Source organism: Otolemur garnettii, unplaced genomic scaffold (genome assembly GCF_000181295.1).
Source record: "Otolemur garnettii isolate 467f Iridium unplaced genomic scaffold, OtoGar3 scaffold00009, whole genome shotgun sequence".
Classification (NCBI taxonomy): Eukaryota; Metazoa; Chordata; class Mammalia; order Primates; family Galagidae; genus Otolemur; species Otolemur garnettii.
The window spans coordinates 4,248,305-4,271,930 of NW_003852404.1; the positions used below are offsets into that span (position 1 = coordinate 4,248,305).

A 23,626-nucleotide genomic window follows, 5' to 3' on the forward strand; every position below is an offset into this window, starting at 1 on the left:
AGTGGATATAATGTTCCCCTAGATCTGTGGTCCACAGTCTTGGCCTACAGAGTGATACTTGTTTATGAACAAACTCACTCCGGCCCAAGAATTTGAGGTTGCTATGAGCTATGACACCCCAACACTCTACCAGAGTGACAAAGATTCTGTCCCCAAAAGAAAAAAAAAGATTGTTAATGTTCAAGTCACATTTGACTTCTGCAATTACAGGAGATACAAGATAAAATATAGCTGGGCATGGTAGTTCATGCCTGTAATCCTAGCACTCTGGAAGGTCAAGGTGGCACTCTACCAAGGGTGAAAAAGTAAGACTCTGTCTCCATAAAAAGCCAACAAGATAAAATATACAAGATAACACATTAGCAGTATATATTGAGTATTTTTTTGAGACAGAGTCTCACTCTGTCACCCTTGGTAGAGTGCTGTGGTGTCACAGCTCATGACAACCTCAAACTCCTGGTTTTAAGTGATTCTCTTGCCTAGGCCTCCTAAGTAGCTGGGACTACAGGTGCCTGCCACAACGCCCGTCTATTTTTAGAGGTGGGGGGGTCTTGCTCTGGCTCAGGCTGGTTTGGAATCCTGAGCTCAGGCAATCCACCTGCTTTGGCCTTCCAAGTGCTAGGATTTACAGGCATGAGCCACCATACTCAGCCATATATTACATATTATATTTTTTTCCTTTCTTAAAATGAGTATACTTTTTATGGCATCTCTGTATATAGTAATAGTAAAATATAAAGTATACATGAGGAAGGTTGAAGAGGGGGATAATGAGTTTGATTTTGGTAAGCAATCAAGCTGTTGTGATTTTTATCTAATTTGGTCTTGAGGTCTCTCTGTGAAGAGTAGACATGAAACAAGATGAACACACATTCTAGCAGAGCCCTGACCAGGGAGAATTTAGGTTTGGGTGTGTTTGTCAGGTGAGACAACACAAGGAAGTGGAACCAAAATGCATGAAACAGAAACAATTTGTATTTACAGTTCCCAGAGAGGTTGGGGTGCCACTGGGAGACAAGAGGAAGCTCAGCCAGTGGAGGTGAGGACATGGGGTGAAGAAAGAGGAACTGTGGTCTATGTGGTTATTAGGATCCATTTCCTTATCCCTTAGGCTTTTCCACAAGTAAGACTTGTGTTTGGCTAACTTGAAGAAAACACTGTTGAAGTGGAAGCTTATTTACATGATTCTGTCGTTAATTTTATTTTTTTTAAGACAGTCTTGTTTTGTTCCTTTGGTAGAGTGCCCTGGCATCATAGCTCACAGCAACCTCAAACTATTGGGTTTGAGCAGTGCTCTTGCCTCAGCCTCCCAAGTAGCTGGAACTACAGGTGGCCCACCACAGTGGCTAGCTAGTTTCTCTGTTTTTAGTAAAGACAGGGTCTCGCTCTTGCTCCAGCTAGTGTTGAATTACTGAGCTCAGTCAATCCACCCACCGTGGCCTTCTAGAGTGCCACCAGGATTATAGGGAGGCCTAGGACTACAAGCATTGCGTTCAGAAGCTTTGAGATGTGTTGATGTTGAAATGATAAACAAGTGACCTCTGTCATAAGCAGCCTCAGGGAGAGGTGACATTTTTATGATTGGGTTTCAAATAACTTATGTCAGATCTAAAAACTCACTGTTGAGGCAGCCACTGTATCATAAATTTATGACACAAGCTAAAGTTAATTGAGGCAAACTGCATTGGTTTTCTGTGAAGAGAGTGGAGAGGATACATAGGTTGTTGCTGTTGGTATTTTTGCTTTTAAGAGAAGTGGATAGAATTTGAAATGATCTGCTTCCTAAGTTTTAAAATTATCTGTGGGATAACTCTTAGAGATTTTATATTTCACATATTTAGATGATATGCATGTGTGGATGTGTCCATATGGACTATTACAGCGCATTAGATGTAGGTGCATGGGTGGCATCAGAGAGCTCTAGAAAACTTGTTGCTGGTTTCCACTCTTGACACTTGTGCTTATGACCTTGGATCCAAACATTGAGCTCTTTAAACTCCTATTTTTTCTGTTCACTTCTTAAAGTGGGAAAGAATGGGAAATTTTATTACTTTTTCTCAGCATCAAATCTCTAAGCTATTGATGATGACAATAAGGTACAAGAAACATGCTTGGATTAGGAAATGTGCTAGCTGCCCAGTAGTCTTTATGGGACCCTCTAGGCCAGTGGTTCTCAACCTTCCTAAAGCCACAGTGTATTTTCATTGTTAAAAAGGGGTCGAGACCCACAGGTTGAGAACCACTGCTCCAGGCTAAAAACAAGTACATAATCCTGTATAGGCAAAGCTTTTTGGGGGGGAGGGAGAGGCAGAATCTCAAGCTGTCGCCGGCTATTTTTAGAGACTAGGTCTGGCTCTGGCTCAGGCTAGTGTTGGACTCCTCAGGCAATCCCCCTGCCTTGGCCTCCCAGAGTGTTAGGATTACGGGCATGAGCCACTGCATCTGGCCACCAAAATTATTTAACTTTTTAAAAATGAACCCTTTACCTTTCTTTTTCTTCTTGTCCTCCTTTTTCTTTTTTTCTGTTTTTGTAGTGTAACAGTCATAACTTGGGAGAGAAACCTACGTCATAGGGCGTAGGGGTTGGGCTAAAGGTGAAAATGATTGATCAGTGGCATATTGTAAGAGTGATATAGCTTCTCCTATCATTTGGGTTATTCCATGTTTTGTAGAGCTCCTTATAATGCTGATATCCGGAAGTCTTTAAATTCTGTGACCATTTGTTATTATAGTTGACCCTTGAACAACATGAGTTTTAACTGTGCATATTTATTTATACTACATATGAAGAGTTTTTTCCAGTAAATATATAGGAAAATTTTGAAGGGCTAGTAACAGTTTGACAGTTTGAAAAAACTCCCAGGTGAACCATGGAGCCTCGAAATATTGCAACAGTTAGGAAAAAGGTATGTCATTAATTGGTACAATAAGTATTACGGGTTAAAATAGTCTATTTTATCGTTTACTACCATAAAATGTACACAGCTATTATAAAAATTTAAAATTTATCAAAACTTAGGCACACATTTACAAACCACACATAGTATCATTTACCCTTAACAAACAAAAAGATGCAGTATTAAATTATAGCTGCTTAAAATTAACTGTAGTACATACTATACTACTTGGTAGTCACCTGCTGCTGCTATTTCAGTGAGCACTAGTGTTGCGAATATTCTCTTAAAACACTGTCTATTGCTAATCATCTTCCATAAGCAGTTCATCTCTCCAGTAAATTGTATATCACTGTAAAAAGTGCTCTTGTGGTTCTTGTATATTTTTCATCGTGTTTAGTGTATTACTGTAGCAAAAGCTAAATAATAACAGTGCCCTTGCTTTAAGATGTTGTTTTAGCCATGTATTCCATTGTTGTATGTCCCTGGGTCTACTTATGGGATTTTCTATTCCATTTATCTGTTTTAATATCATTACTATACTATCTTAAATATCACAACTCATATTTTAGAGAGAATTCCATCCACTTTATTCTTGCCTTTAAGTTTTTCCTATTTTTTTCTCATTTCTTCTCTTCTCTTTAAGATCATTTTCATAAATGCTCTTGTTTACCTTAAAGGCTTTATCTTCCGTATCTGAGTTTCCCCTCATTTCTGATATGTTGACAAACTTTCCTTGCCTTGAAGGGGGATGTTCTCTCTGTAGATGTATGTTTTCTTGTCAGATCAGTGTTCAAAGAAAAAAATTCATTTGAGTGCCATTAGCCTGAGTATAAATTTTTTACTTTGTTACCTTTAAATTACTATTTTACTCTCTTTTGCCTTGTACATTTATGTCACCTATTGGTTTCTGAATGGTTTGGGAGTGTGTGAACCTTTTGTTTATAAAATATTTCTTCAAGTGTTTGTGTTCCCCTTGATTGCCTTTGGTAGATTATCCTGCAGCCTACCCTAGTTGCTCAGGAGCTAAGAGTAGGAGTCATCTTTAAACCTTCTTTATCTCACTCTTCACAACTGTTCCCTCAGCAAGTTCTATTTCACCTATTCTCACCACCTTCAACTGCTATTGTAATCTATGCCACTTTTTTGTCCCCCAGACAGAGTCTCACTTTATTGCCCTTGGCTATGGCCACAGCTCACAGCAACCTCCAACTCATGGGCTTAGGTGATTCTCTTGCCTCAGCCTCCAGAATAGCTAGGACTACAGGTGCCCGCCACAATGCTCAGCTATTTTTTTGTTGCAGTTTGGCAGGGGCCGGGTTTGAATTAGCCACCCTGGCACAGGGGGCCGGCGCCCTACCCACTGAGCCACAGACGCCACCCAATTTATGCCACTTTCATCCCTCTTCTAGATAACAGTAACTTCATTCATCTCACTAGTTCTGTCTTTCCTCTTTTCTGTGTATTAATAGCCAAAGTGAATATATTTTTAAAGCAAATCAGATAAAGACCTAACACTTTGGTGTAGCCTATAAGGTTCTGTCTGATTTGACCCCTGCTTGCCTCATTTTCCAGCCAATGCCCTAGCTTTTTCTATATTCCTCTTACCCGGTCACAAACGCTAGTTCATCACATAATGCTCTTCCCTTTCAAGCCTTTCATGCATGCTCTTCCTTCTGCCTGAAGTTCTGCTTCCCACACTTCCTCCACACTCACATTAATTCTTTGATACTTAGCCTAAATTTAGTTGCTTCCTCAAAAAAATCCTCCTCACACACAAAGTCAGAACCCCTGATCATATGTCATCTCTGTACTCTTACTATTCCAGTATAGCTTTTAAAGCTATTTGTAATTATATAATTAATTTTGTCACTAATTCCTTAATATTTGTATTCTTTGGAGCCTAAAACTTTGTCTTAGTCACCAGTGGATTCTCAGTGCTTTGTGCATGGTAAATACCAAGAAGAAACCCATACACATGTCCCTTTCTAATGAAATGTATTTAGGAGATAACAACTTATGATGGAAGACCATTTTGGTCTTTTTTCCTGGCATCAATTATATTATGTTATTATTTTGTCTCTTGATCTTCATGTTTCTCAATAGAGCTATATTTGTTTTTTCCCAGGATTTATATACTTTAAATACATGTGGGTCTGCGCCTGTAGCTCAGTAGCTAGGGAGCCAGCCACATACACTAGAGCTGGCAGGTTTGAATCCAGCCCAGGCCTGCCAAACAACAATGACAACTATAACCAAAAAATAGCTGGGAGTTGTGGCGGGTGCCTGTGGTCCCAGCTACTTGGGAGGCTGAGGCAAAGAAATCACTTAAGCCCAAGAGTTTGAGTTTGCTGTGAGCTGTGACATCACAGTACTCTACTGAGGGCAACAAAATGAGACTCTGTCTCAAAAAAAAAAAAAACTTTAAATACATGAGATGTTTTATACAATGATTATTTTTAAGTTATTGAATGGTACTTAGAAAAATTAATTGAATTTTTTTCTTTTTCTTTTTGAGTGCCTAATTTGAGTGCCATTAGCCTGAGCATAAATTCTCTAGTTTGTTACCTTTTTAAATTACTCTTTTACTCTCTTTTGCATTGTACATTTTCTTTTCTTTCCTTTTTTTTTTTAAATTAAATCATAGCTGTGTACATTAATGTTATGGGGTATAATGTACTGGTTTTATATATAATTTGAAATGTTTTCATCAAACTGGTTAACATAGCCTTCACGGCATTTTCTTAGTTACTGTGTTAAGACATTTATATTCTACACCTAGTAAATTTAACATGTACCCTGCATTGTACATTTATGTCACCTATTGGTTGACAGAAGGCCCAAAATAATAAAATATAAAACATTGAAATAGCCTCTTATGATGACAGCAAATTCCATCAATTTTTTGCTTATATCTGTATAACTTGAAACCTCATTGAATGAATTATAATGGAAGTTAGGAAATATTTTATATAATAGGTCAGATGGTAAACATTTTAGGCTTTGCAGTCATATCATCTTTTCAACACTGTTCAACTTTGGCATTGTAGTAAAGAGGTAGCCATAGACAACATGCAGATAGATGCATGTGTCTGTTCTAATAAAATATTTTTATGGACACTGAAATTGAACTTTTATATAATTCTCATGTGTTAAGAAGCATTTTCTTTGATTTTTTTTCAGTCATTTAAAACATGTAAAAATTATCTCATGTACAGTATAAAAATGGTATGTGGCCCCTGGGTCATGGTTGTTAACCCTGTCTGTAACTACCTCTGTACTTACTTATCCTGTTGTGTACATGATTATAATAGATGGCAAAGGAAGATGACTCCTTTCTGGGCAGAAACAATGTGGGCCTTGTAAAGGAAAATAAATCTTAAAAGTGTTTAAGGACATTTTCAGTTTCGGTTGCCTATTTTATCTAACAGATGAAATTTTGTTTTTAAAAGATAAATGAATTCCTCCAGTATTGGACCCAAGCCTATCATTATTCTTTGAGGCCAATACTTTAAGTTTGATATGTAAATCATAAATAGAGTAGATTCTAATGGAGAAATTGGTAAGGAAAATGTATTTTTTCCAATATTGTCGAGAATCTAGTATGTTACCTTTCTTTAAATTCCTTTATCACTCAAGTTGAAGAGAAAGAAGCATGTTTATTTTCCTTTCTTCTACAAATCAGAAACATGATTTTTAAAAAATTGGAAGTGTGTAGGATTTAGTGTTGACGTAAATTAAGAACTATTGCAACCCTGATTTGTCACCACCACCACCACCTTTTTTTTTTTTTTCTCTCTCTTTGAAGTAAGGTCTTTCTGTGTTGCTCAGGCTAAAGTGTAGTGTGGCATCATCATGGCTTACCTCAAACTCCAGGGCTTAGGCAATTTTCCCACCTCCCAGCCTCCTAAGTAGCTGGGACTACAGAGGTATGCCACAACACCCAGCCAATTTTTGTATTTTTTGAAAAAAACTGGGTCTTATTTTTTCTCAGGCAGATCTCAAACCCTTGAGCTCAAGTGTTCCCTCACCTCTGCCTCCCAGAGTGCTAGGATTACAGGTGTGAGCTGTTTTATGTTTTGATAGTGGTTGCCCTTCCAGACTGATTTTATACATTTTAATTTCCACCAATAATGAATATGACCCAAGTCAGCACTTTGAAATTCCTTACATTTATTCTTAACAGTGTAGCTTAATTTCTTTATATGGATCAAAAGGCTTATAGCAATAAACTATGGCAATGATTCAGGTGATAATCTACTGTGCTAAAAAAAAATCATGTACAGAAGTGGGGGAAAAGGCATATGGCATTAGAGATGTTTTTTCAAAATTCGTGGTGTTTTTTGAATTTTCTGACTTTCCAAGTAGATAAAATAGTTCGTGAAAACTTGTGGATTGGAAAGGTAGGAGAAGCCTTTCTCATGTACTGTTTATGGTTAAGTTATACTTCATTAGCATAGACGAAATAAAGTTAGAGGTTGAACTGTAATTTATCAAGATTATCCTAAAAGAAAACTCATCTAGAACAAGATTAATGTATTGAATTGTATGTTATCATTTCTGGGCACAAGCAGAGGCTTACAGAACAGTAAAGCTGAATGGGACTGTAGACTCTATTTCTTTTCACTTGCAGTTGTAGAAACTGAGAAATACTTCCCCAGCATTTTGTTATCTTCATTCACTGGATACTTGGAAATGTAGCTTAACCGCCTGCTTTCTCATACCTTTCTTATGACTCTTTATACATAAATTATCTCTTGGACTTTGTTAAATTTAAAGAATCTGTGTAATTTTTTTATATGATTTAAGGTGTTCAGATTGAAAAATTCTCATATCTATAAAAGTTAATAGCTTTTTACTGTCTTAAACATCTCATCTTACCTGTAGATGTCACTTTAGCAACCTACTTTTAGCAATTACAACCTTACCTCCCACCCCTTCTGGTCATTAATTTCCCAGGCAATTGGAATAGTTAATATTTTTTTCCTTTCAGGTAAATGACAGTTTACATATCATTCTTGGAAAATGTGGATAATTGTTTAATAAATGCTAAATAACATGAAATGTTTCTTGTGTTCCAGATCTCTTTTCAGCCAGTAGAACTGAACAGTGTACTTTTGTTTTTTTTTTTAAGCTGTGAAGTTTTCATTTGAATTTTAGTAGTACAGTTTTTTTTCTCACTGAAACTAAGATTCAGAATAATTGTGGCATAAGTATTTGTCCCTTATTCAAAGAGAAAACCGTAACTCTTTCTTCATTTTTTATAGATGGTAATATAATTATAGTAGTCTTCATTTAGAAGTCATTATGGAATATGAGTGCTTTCATGTTCTAATGAATAGGCTTAATGGTATCACTATTCCCATTCCTATCTATTGTTCTGTGTCACCCTTATACAGTCAAACATAAATTTCACGTTACGCATTCTGAAAAGCATTGATACTTAATGCTATCTATTATCATAAACTATTGTATGTGTCCATGTCATTTTCTGTTTTTACTTTTAGTAAGACTTACTTTAAAATCCATTTTATTAACTCTCACTTTTAAGTAGTCCTGTCCACTCACATTCACCAACATCCACCCACATTTTATTTTCCCCATCCCTGCTTCCCAGAAGAAAACAAATACAGTGAAAAACAGAATTGTGCATGGAGCTGTGCTCTGATGGCACTGATAGAATTTAATGCAGGATATTATAGCTATCAAAAAATTGACATTAGATTTGACAATAGACAATTGACAATAGACATCTGAGGAGAGAAACTGCTTTGTTATGTGACTTTTGTGTAACCTTCAAATCCATAGCGAATACCTGCCTAGGACATGATGTAGAATGAGTGTTCTTGTCTCTTCTTGTATAATTTTGTTCCCTCTAAGTTGAAAAATAGCCAGAGGTTTTTCAACCTACTTAGATTTTGATGAATAGTTTTCATTCTAAGACAGTATCCTAAGTATGAAAAGGAGAGTTCTCTAATAGCTCTAAAAAGCTAGATATTTTACTCAGATTTCTGATTTTGAAAATATAATCTTTGACTTAGATCCTAAAGACATTTTATGGTGACAGTGCATTTAGATACTTTCTAATTTGCATTTCACCTGTATGATTACATGGATGACAGGGTTCACCTTTCAGTATTTTTCTTAAATCAGTAACTGGTTTTCAAACCCATCACATTTTCAGTTTCTCCTTCTTTGGACAGATGAACTACTTGTTAGATAATTTATAAGTGAAGTTTGACCAAATTCTTTCGGTCTTTGACTGGGAGGATGTTAAATCCCTCTCAGATATAACATCTGTTGTTAGGCTGAAAAGTTAGTTTGTCCTTAAGAGGAACACTGGAGAATAAATTATACTAATGACTGTTGTGCTGTCTTCTCTTACTGTGCTGAATAGTAATCATCTCTTTTCCTTCCCCCTTTCCTGCTGCCTCTATCTTCCCTGTCTTCCCTTGTACTTTTTGAATTTATTAAATTGGCCTATATGTTTTTTCCTTGCTTCTACCCCCCCCCTTTTTTTTTTTAAATTTTGTGACCTCTTTCCCTACTCTGTCTTCACTTGCTTGGGTTCCATGTTGCTAGTTTTTATGTTCGCACGCTCATTATCACCCTTTTTTGTACTTCAAATCCCAGCAGCTGCCCAGCCAGGTCCCTGAGCACAGCCCTGTGGTTTATGGGACTGTGGAGAGCGCTCATCTTGCTGCCAGCACCCCTGTCACTGCAGCTAGCGACCAGAAGCAAGGTTTGTGTATGACTGTTTTCCTCCTTTTATCTTTAGGCTCTTTAAAATTAATTACATACCCCTCAGCATTCAAGAGGAAGAGTAAGTGTAAGGATTTAGTCACCCCCTTTTAAATAGGCTTTGAGGTAAAAAAAAAATCCAAGTGTTCAAACTAAAGTGGGGATGACTGGTAAAAGTTTTTCCTAAATTTTATTAATCCTTCACTGTCATTACTTTTGTATAGGTGAAAGTTCACTTGCCTTAAACCATTTATTTCTTTTTCTTTTCTTTTTTTTGGGGGGGGCATTTTTAATGTTATTTATTCTGGCAACCACAACATTGTGGTTGCACATTTTAAGAGATTTATCTGCTCAGATACTTTAATTTTTTTATTTCTCTTAAAAGAAATTCTTTTATTTCTTTCTTTTTAAGGCATGGAGGGGGAATTAAGCAAAGCATATATTACAACATAAATTAAATTTATATATTCATCGTGTCCCTGGGTCTCTTGCTATTTTGGTAAGATAAGATGTTTCTTCTTATAAGATTGGGCTTCTGTAGCCACAGATAGAGACAGCACTGTGTTCAAATCCTGGTTAACTATTTGGTCTTTGGCTTGGCGCCTTTCGCTCAAGTGGCTAAGGCAGCAGCCACTGAGCTGGAGGTTTCGAATCCAGCCCAGGCCTGCCAAACACCAATGACAGCTGCAACCAAAAAATAGCCGGGCATTGTGGTGGGCGCCTGTGATCCCAGCTACTTGGGAGGCGGAGGCAGGAGACTCGCTTGAGTCCAGGAGTTGGAGGTTGCTGTGAGCTGTGATGCCACGGCACTCTACCCAGGACGACAGCTTGAGGCTCTGTCTCAAAAACAAAACACCAAACTATTTGGTCATTTACCCTGTGTATTTCAATTTACTCACTTACAGAATGGGATTAAGACCTACCTCACAGAGGTGTTGTAGGGAAATGCCTGGCACATCAAAAGTGCTCAATAAATTATAGTCATAAATTTTGATGCCAGAATCATGATACTAAAGTGTCTACTCCTATTGACCTTGAACAAGAAGTCCCAAATGTTTGTTAAAAAATAGACACAGTGCCTACTGCAGTATAACTAGAAAACTTTAAGGGAAATATCACGCATGAAAGTGGGATATCATCGTCTTTAAACTTGAGAGGCAATGCTCATTACACACAGGAAAGCAAGTAACTTTTCAGCATGTTTTTATAAAACGTTTCTAAGAATGAATGTAAATCATACATTGGTATCTACTTTCTTGAATTGTTCATTCCTCCAAACCCCTTATTGTTCAGAGCTATTAGTATCTGTACTTTCCAAAAATGATCCTCTAAAAAATATTTTAAAATGGCCTATGTACTTTAAGTATTTCGTGTTTAAAAGTTTTTAGCTATATTACAAGTTAGTCACAGTTAGAAACTTTCTGGAAGATGTACTTTGTTGTAGAATTTCAATCCTCATACCAAGATGATAATACAATGTCTTTAATGTAGAAAGTTTTTTCTCCTGAGTACTGAGAAACTTAGTAAACTTGAACTGAGATAAGTCTTATCTTCTGTTTATCATGTAAGATACTTTTAAGCTAAAAGATATATAGCGGTTCCTCACCTGGGATTCTTCTGAAAGTTGCACTGTGAAATATTTCTTTCAGCAATGTTAGAATTAAAAGAGGTCTCATGTGCTTTAAACTAAATTTTTTAGTATTGGAACTGTTTACCTTGAAAGATGACTCTACCCCAACGACAAAGTCGTTTTGAGTCAAAATTCATAATATTTTTAATATTAATGGAGGATAAATTTTAGGGTATTTCCTTCAAACATTACACTTTCATAAAAGTGTCATCTATTTGCTAGTTAGAATTATGCAAAATATTTCAAATATTTCCCCTGCCAAGAGGCCTTCAAATATATCCTCTGTGCAGACTTTTTTTTTTTTTTAAGTAGAGACTTTACTGCCCTCGGTAGAGTACCGTGTTGTCACACTGCTCACAGCAACCTCCAACTCCTGGGCTTAGGCGATTGTCTTGCCTTAGTCTCCCAAGTAGCTGGGACTACAGGCACCTGCCACAATGCCTGGCTATTTTTTTTGTTGTTGTTGCAGTTCGGCCAGGACTGGGTTTGAACCCACCACCCTCAGTGTATGGGGCTGGCACCCTACCCACTGAGCCACAGGCGCTGCCTGACTTTGTGTAGACTTTTCTTTATAGCTGTGCCAAGATATAGAAAAAGTTCATTATCTATCTACCCTGATGTTTCTTGGTTTCCTTTTTTTTTTTTCTTTTTTTGGCATAGTGGAAATTTGAAAAAAAAATCAGCATTTCAAACTGATGTAATAATATAGGTAAGGGTGAATTGGAAAATGTTTCAGATTATCTTGATGGAAAAAAATGTAGTACTTTAAGTGTATTTCATAGAGCTTATAAGTAATTCTTTGGGACTACTGTTGTCTTCCTTTTAATACCAACTTTTCAGTAGAAAATTAAGTAACTATTTTCTTTCTTCCCCTCCATCTCTCTCTCCTTTTCTTTTTCTCTCTCCCTCTCTCTTTCCCTCCTTCCATCCCTCTTTCTGTCTTTTTATTTTTGCTAACCAAACGATAACTGTTTTCTAATTCCACTCACAGTCTGCCAATATGTAAAATAGTTTTCAGAGTAGTTTATCTTAAAAACCAAATTTGTATATTTCAAGTAACATTAGAAAGGGCTCACCCTTATTTAGAGAATGTTTTTTTCTTTATACTTCAGAAGTTTTTAATCTTCTTCTGAACTATGGATTCTTTTTTGAAACTAAAGAGTATATAAAAATTGACTGTCTTTAAATATTTCTATATTACCCATATAAACAACAGTCTCTGCATTCTGTAGTATGATTGGTTTTACTCTCTCAATTGAAATTTTGTTACTGAGGCTTTATATTAGGTAATAGCATCTTGTATTAGTTCCCAAAGTCTCTCTCCTTCTTGATTTGTGGGCTTTTGAAATCATTCTCCAGCTTTAGTACTTTCTCCTATGTAAGACTTTGGGGCCTGTAAAATCGGCAAATAATAGTTTCTACCCTAGCAGTGGTTATGAGAATTAAAGAAGACAATATATGTATGTATGCTCTATTATCCAGTATAGGTTATCAGTTTTTTTTTTGAGACAGAGCCTCACGCTGTCCCCCTGGGTAGAGTGCCATGGCATCACGCTCACAGCAACCTCAAACTCCTGGGCTCAAGCGAGTCTCCTGCCTCAGCCTCCCAAGTAGCTGGGACTACAGGCGCCCGCCACAACGCCTGGCCATTTTTTGGTTGCAGCCATCATTGTTGTTTGGCGGGTCCAGGCTGGGGATTCGAACCCGCCACCTTAGGTGGCACAGGCGCCGAGCCAGGTTATCAGTTTTAAATATGTTTGGTTTGATTTTTTTTAGTATCGGAAATTTTGTTTACCAAAATTAATCATTGAGTCGATATACTAGATTGTTAATGTGAGAATCATTTTTCATATCCATTTCCTGGCACATAATGGCTAACTTCTAGTATTAAGCTGTTGGTTTCTCAGAGTTTTTGACATGAACAGCTAGAATGCTTATACAAAGACCCAAAGTTTCAGACAAATGTACCATCTCACATTTGTTTGGTACTTTATGAAGTCATAGGGAGTATTTCACATAGATTTGTAGAGGGAACAATTGTTGAATGAGTTAAAATTTTGCTTGATGTTGATGGTTTACAGACATAACTGAAATGTTTGCTGTTTCCTAAGCAAGCATGCATTCAGTGCCATGTGTTGAGGATATAGTATGGATAATTAAATGTAACAAGCCGTAGTTGGTGTCTTAGTATTAATGTTCTTACTTGTTGAGCTTGCTATAGAGTGTGCTGTTGTAATTCAATCATTAATAGCATGTTGCTTACTTGGGGCTCTGTTGGCAGTGCAAGATACTTAGCATTCTTGTCTCTGCATATTAAATGACAGTAGCACCTTCTCAGTCATTATGAGACTATGACAACCAAAAGACACCCCTCTGAGCCATTGATTTTGTTACCATATGAGAGTAAAAGAGCAGTTTTATGCTTTTTGTAAATATGAAACATTCATTATAGAAGCTACAGATGAGCAAAAAGAAAAAGTAGTTATCTAATTACTCAGAGCCATTATAAATAAACTGACTTTTCTGCATGCACATATGTTAGTATTAACATTTTTTTTAAAGTTACCAAACTGGGTATAGATTCTGTATACAGTTTTGTGCCCTACTTTAAAAAACAAAAAAGCTTTTATTATACCACTTTCCATATCATTAAATATTCTTTTAAAAGACTATTTTAAATATCATGTATACATGATATGCCATTATATGCCTAGGCTATGATTTCATTATTTCCCTATTGTTGAATATTGAGTTCATTTCTTTTTTTGTTATAAATAATATTTTGTTTAATATTTTGTTTAATATTATAGACATCTATCTTTGCTAACTCTTACAGGATTATTAACTCTTACATATTATTACATGATATTTTCTTAGAAAAAATTTTAAAGATGGAATTTCTACAAATTCCTGAAGATGGCCAAGAAAAGTCCTTAGAGGGATAAAAACAAATGGTCTTTATTTAGACCCTCTGTGTGGTACTTTTCAGCTTTCTATGTTAAAGCTTTAGTGAGTTAAAGGACTTTTTTTCAGGATAAGGAACTCTCAAAATACTTAATTTTTTTATTTCTAATATTTAATATCTTTTTTTCTCAAGTGTATAGAAGATTATCAGTTTTAGATTTGTTTGGTTTGTTTTTTTACTATTGGAAATTTTGTTTAGCAACATTAAACATTGAGTTGATGTACTATTATTAGATTATTAATGTGTGGATCATTTTTCATCTATTTCTAGTACGTCTAGGTTTCAGTCAATGACCATATAAGGATATTACTCTGATGTGCTTTGCAAGTGGTGTCATGTAATATAATTCACGTATTTAACACTTAGTCCAGTGAATTTGAAGTTATTTTCATTATAGATGCTTTGATAAATATTTATTTGAGTCAGATATATCTTTTTCATAGACAACATATTTATGATAAGGGCATTTCTCAAATATTTTTGTCTCTTTTCCTGGGAAGTCAGTCTGAATGATTTGACAGTGATAACCTGTTGATCTTGTTTCCACCACTACAGTAAATAGGCAAAGTCTAACTTTAGAAGCATCAGCTTCTGTGCCTGTAAATAAAAGTGAGTTTTAAGGCTAGTAAGAGTAGTTGCAGTGAATGAATTCATAGCTAAATGGTAATATTTATCATTTATGTGATTAACACAGTGTAGGTTTTTCCATAGACTTAGTAACTACAGTTTATTGTAAGACTCACTTTCACTGAAGGATAAAAATTTCTAGAGGAGAAAGTAAAGTCTCTTTCAGTTTAGATTGTGTTTTAGTAGGGATTAAAATTTTGGCATTTGATAAACATGTTCATGAGTATATGGTTTTCCAGGGGAGCTCTGTTTATCATGGTAAGGAAGTCTAGCCTGGAACTCCTTTGGGTTCATCCTTACAGGGATGAATCACATAATCAGTTTACTTGGAATTTAAAAATATGGACATTTTGTTAATTAGTGTGTTTTGTATTTTTCTGGGTCCTTTATTATGATTATCAATTTCTCTTTTCCTTCTTGATGTCATTTTCTTATTCCTATACACAAATGCCTATTTTATATATTATTCCAAACTATTTCATATATATTTTAATCTTTTTTTATTGGATTTGCATATTAACTTTGGTTTCTTCTTAAATAATGCTTTTATGTGTGAAGACACAAGATAAATATCTGTTTTTATACATTGCATCATTTCTGGTTCTGTTTACCTCTTGAGAAATTTAATTTCTTAACTGATTTTTGTGTTCAGGATTTTTTTTTTTTTGAGACACAGTCACTATGTCACCCTCTGTAGAGTTCAGTGGCATCACAGCTCACAGCAACCTCAAACTTTTGGGCTTAAGCAGTTCTTTTGCCTCAACGCCCAGGTAGCTGGGACTGCAGGCACCTGCCATAATGCTTGGCTATTTTGTTGTTGAAATTATCATTGTTGTTTTTAACAGGCCTGGGCCAGGTTTTTGAACCTGCCAGCCCCAGTGTATGTGGCCTGCACCCTAACCACTGAGCTTCCGGTGCTGAGCCTGTGTTGAAATTTATTGGTAATAAATTTCATTGATAATAAGTAACAACGTGATAGTTACTCTTAAAACAAGAGCTGTTTTAAAAAGAATACTTTTTATAAAAATTCCCTAGATATAGAAATTCAGAGAATAAAAAGCAAAAAAAGTAACATCAGTCTTTTTATAATATTTTAATTTCAAATTATTTGTCCTTGGACTGTCCCATCACTATAGTTTATCCTTGGTAGAAATATAATTCACAGGGAACAAGATCTAGTAAAAATGAAGGTTTCCTCACCTCATAGAAAAGCCCTGCTCTAAACCAAACAATGATTTAGCGTCAGTTTTGATAACCTTTTCAGTAGTATTCTTGACATAAGTATTCTCTTATTTCAAAATAGAGTTTCTGTATATTCAATATTTATAGTGTGTACTACTTGAAAAAAAATTGGCAATTTTATGGAGTACTAGAATAAGTCTTAATACCTTGGTCTCTATTCTGCTACCAGTTTTTTTGGGGATAAGAGATTAAAAGAATTGGCCCAAGACATTACATTATTGTCTCTGATCCGAGAATTGTTCTTAAAACTCTTTTTATTTTTTTCTTCCCCAGAAGAGAAGCCAAAACCAGATCCAGTGTTAAAGTCTCCTTCCCCAGTGCTTAGGCTAGTCCTTAGTGGGGAGAAGAAAGAACAAGCAGGCCAGACATCTGAGACTACTACAATAGAATCCATACCAGAGATTCCTCTACCTTTATCACCTACCACTGTTTCTTCAATTGCTCGAAGTACAATTGCTTCCCCCATTTCTGCTGCTCTAAGTAGCCAACCAATAGTCACCACTCTTATAGATGACAGATGTGAACTCTCTTCCTCAAAAGAAGATACAGTTCCTATACCCAGCCCCACATCTTGCACAGAAACATCAGACCCTTCACCAACAGATGAAATTGATGATGATATATGCAAGAAACCCTGTATCATAGCACCTAATGATATTCCACTGATTGCTAGTACTAATAACCTAATTAATGAAATGAATGGAGTTAGTGAAAAATTACCAGCCACAGAGAGCATTGTGGAAATGGTAAAACAGGAAGTGTTGCCACTGACTCTTGAATTGGAGATTCTAGAAAATCCCCCAGAAGAAATGAAAGTCGAGTGTATCTCAGCTCCCGTCACCCCTTCCACAGTTACTTCCTTTCCTCAGGCTCCTTCAACTCCTCCAGCTTCTCCTCCTCCTCCTCCTCCTCCTCCTCCAGTCATTGTTCCTGCTGGCACCACTACTGTTAGTTCTCCAAGTACTCCCACTGCAGTCCAGAGAGTATTAGAGGACGAAAGCATAAGAACTTGCCTTAGTGAAGAGGCAAAAGAGATTCAAAACAAAATAGAGGTAGAAGCAGATGGGCAAACAGAAGAGATTGTGGATTCTCAAAACTTAAATTCAAGAAAAAGCCCTGTCCCAGGTAAGCTATTCTGCCATTAATAATCTTATGCTTGCTGAACATGAAGAAGAGACAGTGTTTGAGTTATTTTTTAATTGGCTACTTTCCTTGACTTCCAGAAACATCGAATGAATGCTGAAATTCCTAGTCTGGTTTCTTCAATGGTGTGTTTGTTTTTTAGTACAGCCTGCAAAAGAGTTACTCCATTGTCTAAAAATGCAAATGAGAATGTCCAAATATACAAAATGCCTTCAAGGTATATGTCACTGTACATGTTGGGTTTTTTGTTGTTGTTCTTGTTGTTTCATTCATATAAATAAGTTTTTCAGTGGTTAATTTTGTTGGTTTGGGGCTAGAAAACAAAACCAGCACGGCCTGTAGGCCCTATCTCTGTCTTCTTGGAGTTTTAAAACCAAATCAATCAATCCTAGACTTTAAGAACTTTTCTATGTAAGACCTTTTTTAAATCTTGGATTTAGTAAAATAATTATCATAAAGTCAAAAGGTTTATAATTTAGTAAAACAGTTATCATAAAGTCAAAAGGAAAATAAAAGTGTACTAAGTGATTAATTTGCAGAGAAGTTTAGAGATCTCCCATGTTTTATGTTCTGTCTATGTATCTACTGGGACAGAATCTCATTCTGTTACCCAGCTTAGAGTGCTGAAGCACCCTGTCACACAGCAACCTCAAACTCTGGACTTAGCCCCCTGAGGAGCACAATGCCCAGCTAATTTTTCTATTTTTAGTAGAGATGAGGTCTCATTCTTGCTCAAGCTTGTCTCAAACTCCTGAACTCGAGATTCTCTTGTCTTGGTCTCCCAGAGTGCTAGGATTATTAGTGTGAACCACCATCCCTAGCCCTACTTTTTCTTTTAAAACTGTGTTTTCTGTAAGTTTTTATATTGTCATTAATATTCTGAAAGTATTATATTCTTCCCAATCAAATTGTTTCTTTTTAATGTAGCATCTTAGGAATTGATGAATAATGAAGAGTTATCTGAAGCGTATCAACTATTACAGAGTCAGTACCCCATAAGAATATTGAAGTTTGGCTTTTGACAAGTCTGCCTTCTGCAGCATTACCCTATGCTACATAATTTATACTCTGTATACCTGGCAGATTAGGTAATGCTTCCATAAATTGTACTCTTTGAAAAAATGACAGCCCAACCTTAGTATTATTATGTATTTGAGCTATATAATAAGAAGGGAAATTTGATAAGCCCAAAATCAGATCTCTAATTTTGAGATGTGACTTTCTTACCCAGTTTAGTTGGTTTTTTTTGAGACTGCGTCTTTGTCGCCTTCAGTAGAGTGTCATGGCATCACCGCTCACAGCAACCTCAAACTCTTGGGCTTAAGCAATCCTCTTGCCTCAGCCTCCTGAGTTGCTGGGACTACAGGCACAACGCCCAGCTATTTTTAGAGATGACGTCTTGCTCTTGCTCAGGTTGGTCTTGAACCTGTAAGTTCAGACAATCCACCCGCCTCAACCTCCCAGAGGGCTGGGATTATAAGCATGACCCACCGTACCCAGCCCCAGTTCAGTTATTTTTTTGAGACAGAGGCTTACTATGTTGCCCTCAGTAGCGTGCCATGGTGTCATAGCAACCTCAAACTCGCTGACTTAAGGGATTCTTTTGCTTCAACCTCATTCATCGCTGGGACTACAAGCACCTACCCAGGCGTTTTTTTTTTTTTTTTTTGTTATAGTTGTCATTGTTGTTTTAGTAGGCCTGGGCTAATTTCAAACCTGCCAGACCCGGTGTATGTAGCCAGTGCTCTAACCACTGAGCATAGGTGCTGAGCCCCCAGTTTAGTTCTTGAGACAGTTTCCTCACACGTATCTGTGAGTGGTATCTGGTCCCTCAGAAGTGGAGACATCTAGTTCAATGCAGTAAAACAAAGCAGAAAAGCAAATAGTGCAAGGTGATTGGAATAGGAAGAATCATATAAATCTTTGCCAGTTGTTTCCTCAACAGACGAGGCTCCACTGGCATCAACATTTATAGTGCCATCATTGTTTTAGGAACTATTGAGGTGTGGCTACAAGTGAATGCCCTCCAAAGAGCACCTGTTTGTTGGAGAATGGTAATTTGTTTGACCCTTCATTATTTCTTATCATTGTCCCATCTGTGAGTTGTCATTCAACAAGTGATGGTAGGTCCAAAAATAAGAGAAACTAATAAAGACAAATGTTTTGTTTTGTTTTGTTTTGTTTTTTTGAGGCAGAGCCTCAAGCTGTTCCCCTGGGTAGAGTGCCGTGGCATTACAGCTCACAGCAACCTCCAACTCCTGGGCTCAAGCGAGTCTCTTGCCTCTGCCTCCCAAGTAGCTGGGACCACAGGCGCCCGCCACAATGCCCGGCTATTTTTTGGTTGCAGCCGTCATTGTTGTTTGGTGGGTCTGGGCTGGGGATTCGAACCCGCCACCTTAGGTGTATGTGGCTGGCGCCTTAGCCGGTTGAGCTATAGGCGCTGAGCCGACAAATGTTTTAAAAACATGAATGCCAGTAACAGAAAGAAAGGATAATGCAATCATAGTAAATATACGTTAAAGATACACACTGTACCTCAGATCTGAAGTAAGTATAAAACAAGACTCTGCACCAAAAACGTAATTTCTCTCATCCCTGATTGTTCTTTTAAGGCAATTTGTTATATATTATAGATGACCTGATCTTGAGAAACAGAATTTTGAGTTAATCTTCTTATCTTGGCACATTTATTTGAAGTGTAAATATTCTTGGATTAGTAATTTAAGTCACTCGCACTTTACTCAAAGGTTATGGATTCTTCAGCATTAATCTAGAGTAGCAGTTCTCAACCTGTGGGTCGTGACCCCTTTGGCCTAAAGGCAGCAGGAAGGTTGCTAACCACTGATCTAGAGAATACCTAGAAAAGGAAGAAGTAAGGTTTTTCTTGTTTTTATTGTTACCGTTTTTTGTTTTTTGAGACTGTCTCTCTCTGTTGCCCAGGCTAGAGTGCTATGGCGTCAGCTTATCTCACAGCAACCTCAAACTCCTGGGCTAACGGGATCCCTTTGCCTCAGCCTCCTGGTAGCCGGGGTCCACCACAACATCTGGCTAGTTTTAGAGATGGGGGTCTTGATCTTGCTCAGGCTGGTCCTGAACTCCTGAGCCCAAGCAATCCTCCCACTTCAGCCTCCCAAAGTGCTAGGATTATAGGTGTGAGCCACTGTACCTGGCCAGAAGAACTGTCTTTATCATGACTGAATATGTTTTACATGTGTGTAGACACACACACAATATGTATAAATAAATGTGTTTAAAGGAACTAGTAGTTTATAATTTTCCTTTTTATATTATAATCTTTAAAATCCAACAGTAAATGAAACTCAGGAACCCCTGGAACTCTACCATCTTTTTATTTTAAAAAGCCTCAGGGACATTTCTTACCCTCTCATTTCTGTACAAATATTTGTTTAATATTTTTGCCACAAAAGTTAATGAAAATTACTACTATGTCTGGCTTTGAAATGTATTCACCAGAAACGGTTATATTCCTAACTATAGTCTTATTTGCACTTACTTGCTTACCATAGCTTATTTACCTTGAAACATTATTAATAAATTATAAGCTTTGGTTATCAGTCTTTTGATGTTGACTGTTTTAATTTGGAGATGGAGTCTCACTCTGTAGCCCCAGGCTAGAGTGTCATGGCTTTAGCCTAGCTCATAGCAACCTCAAACTCCTGGGCTCAGGTAATCCTCCCGCCTTAGCCGCCTGAGAAGCTGGGACTACAGGTGCCCACCACTGTGCCGGTTAATTTTTTCTATTTTAAGTAGAGAAGGGGGGGTCTCACTCTTGCTCAGGCTGGTCTTGAACTCCTGAGCTCAAGCCATCCTCCAGCCTCGGCCTCCCAAGAGTGCTAAGATTATAGGTGTGAGCCACTGCTTCCGCCCTGTTGTTGACGTTTGAGAAATAGCTCTTACTGTTTGTGCCTGAGTGTGAAACACATCAAAACTGCTTTCAGAAACCTGTTGCACAAATATATCTATACCCAGCAGTTGGTATAGTGATAGTTGGTAGTAAAGTTACATGTAAGAAGTATAGTCTCTTAGTTCTGCTGGAAACCATTTTCTTGCAGCTGTTCTGGATCATATTTTTTAGTGGATCAGAATGCTCCAATCTTTGATGCATAGGAGTTAAAGAACAAAAACTGTAAAATGAAACTTTTGTATATGTGTATCTCCGTTATATTCTGAAAAGCCTTAGAGATTGGCTAGACTTTTGATTACTTGTTACACATGGTCACTTCAATAATTAAATATGCAAAACTATGTATTAATGATTTATTTATTATTATTTTTTTTAGCTTTGTTGCCCTCAGTAGTGTGTCGTGGCGTCACACTTACAGCACCCTCCAGCTCTTGGGCTTAGGTGATCTTGCCTCAGCCTCCCGAGTAGCTGGGACTAAGGCGCCCACCACAACGCCCAGCTATTTTTTGTCACCTTTTGGCAGGGGCTGGGTTTAAACTCATCATCCTCGGTGTTTGGGCCCATACCCTACTCACTGAGCCACAGGCGCCGCCCTGAATGATTTCTTGAAGTCTTGAATATTATGGGTTTTGTATGTCTGGTGGGGGAAAAAAGGTTTCCAACTTACAGAAGATCACAAACTATTCCACTTTTACAAATAGTAGTTATTTGTTTTTTATTTTTTATTATCTCTGATATAAAACCATTACTCAAAATTTTTTTAGGCAGAGGTGTTGAATTTTTCTGTTTATTTTGTCTTTTGGCTCTTGTCCATAGTGTATTGCTTTGTTGTATATTTTATAACTTTTTCTTATGAACTCGTCATACACAAATAAGTTTTCCTGCGTGTAGATTAAGGGTAAGTACTTCTAGTGCAGTTTTGTGTTTACTTTATCTATCACATGTCTTGAGGAAAGCACTTGGCGGAACTAAATCTGGTTTTAATATTCTAGGCCAACATTTATATCCTAAAGCGTTGAGGATATCCATACCCTATGGATATGAATAGTAATTTTCAGGGCAATAGTAATCTCTTCTCCACCCATCTGAAACAAACATTCTTTGTCATCATTGTATTGGTTCGCTCTGGTTTACTTTATTCTCTTTGGGTTTTGTTGTTGTTTTCTGTTTTTGCTTTTGTTTTTCACACAGAGTGTCACTTGATCACCCTCAGTAAAGTGTTGTGACATCGTAGCTCACAGCAACCTCAAACTCTTGGGCACAAATGATCCTCTTGTTTCAGCCTCCTGAGGAGCTAACAGTACAGGCACCCATCACAATGCCTAGCTATTTTTTTTTTTTTTTTTTTAAAGACAGGGTCTTGCTCTGGCTCAGGCTGGCCTCGAACTCTTGAGCCTAAGCCATCCACCCGCCTCGGCCTCCCAGAGTGCCAGGCATGAGCCATTGCGCCCAGCCTCTCTTTGGGTTTTTAAATTTAGTTTTTCACGGAGCCTGTCACTCTTTTGGTAGTCTCAGGGCTTTTTGTGTGAGTCTCAGTTCCAAGCCCCTACTTTGCAGTTATCCAAGGTCTCATTTCCCATCATAAGAATGTTAAAATGTAAACTCCTTTGTTATAGAGTCTGGAATACCATCTCTCACCCACTGGGTAGTAGGGGCAACAGCAGTATCTTGTCTTGTTTATGGGGCTTCCAGTTTATATTCTTGTAAGCTCGGCTGATGGTTTTCAGATTCTATCAGTTAAAGGTGGGAAATTTCTCTCTTAAGCGGAGATACAACGTTTTGGGAGATGTTACCAATACACTGATCAAGTTGCTGTACATTCTCTTAGTTTAGACTTAAGTGTAAAAGGGAAAATGCCTTAATGGAAGAATTTTGTTTCTTAAGATATAATGTCTTGTTTTGTTACCCAGGCTAGAGTGCAGGAAGGTGATCATAGTCACTGTAGCTTCTAACTTCTGAGCTCAAGTGATCCTCACACCTTGGAGTCCCAAAGTGCTGGGATTACAGGTGTGAATCACCATACCCAGCTCTAGGAAAAAAATGTAACAACATTTGTTTTATTCTCAACTGTGGCAGGATTGAAAATACTTTAACGAAATAAAATATAGTAGGATAAAACCAGATAAATGAAAGTATCAGTTCTGATAGATTAACCTGAAAAAGTCTCATTTTTTGAAGCATGAAATGTATTCCTACCTTTGCTCAACTTACACATTCTAAGAAATATTTGAAGTATCCCAGGATAATTAAGTGGCCAGGGCCAGAGTTAGATCACCAGAGATTTTGAGTGTCCTGCAAGCCTAATTCCTACACTGCTATGCACCTGTATAACTTGTTATATCTCTTTGAAGAAATATGTTCTGGAAACTTGGTTATAAGACTAGCACTTAAACACATGTTATACATCTTTTATTCCACCTCAGCTACCAAAATCGGCAGAAGAATGTTTAAAGCAAGAG

At 37.1% G+C, this 23,626-nt stretch overlaps 1 protein-coding gene across 1 annotated transcript in view; it reads left to right on the plus strand.

Annotated features, from left to right (window-relative positions):
• The window catches only part of EIF4G3 (eukaryotic translation initiation factor 4 gamma 3), a gene marked incomplete at its 3' end in the record, with an annotated part of 304,720 nt that overhangs the window by 177,659 nt on the left and 103,435 nt on the right, over positions 1 to 23,626 (plus strand). The window contains exons 10-11 of the mRNA XM_023509712.1: positions 9,531 to 9,636; positions 16,373 to 17,224. Of these exons, the coding sequence (XP_023365480.1) occupies positions 9,531 to 9,636; positions 16,373 to 17,224 (958 nt within the window). The remainder of the gene's footprint in view (positions 1 to 9,530; positions 9,637 to 16,372; positions 17,225 to 23,626) is intronic.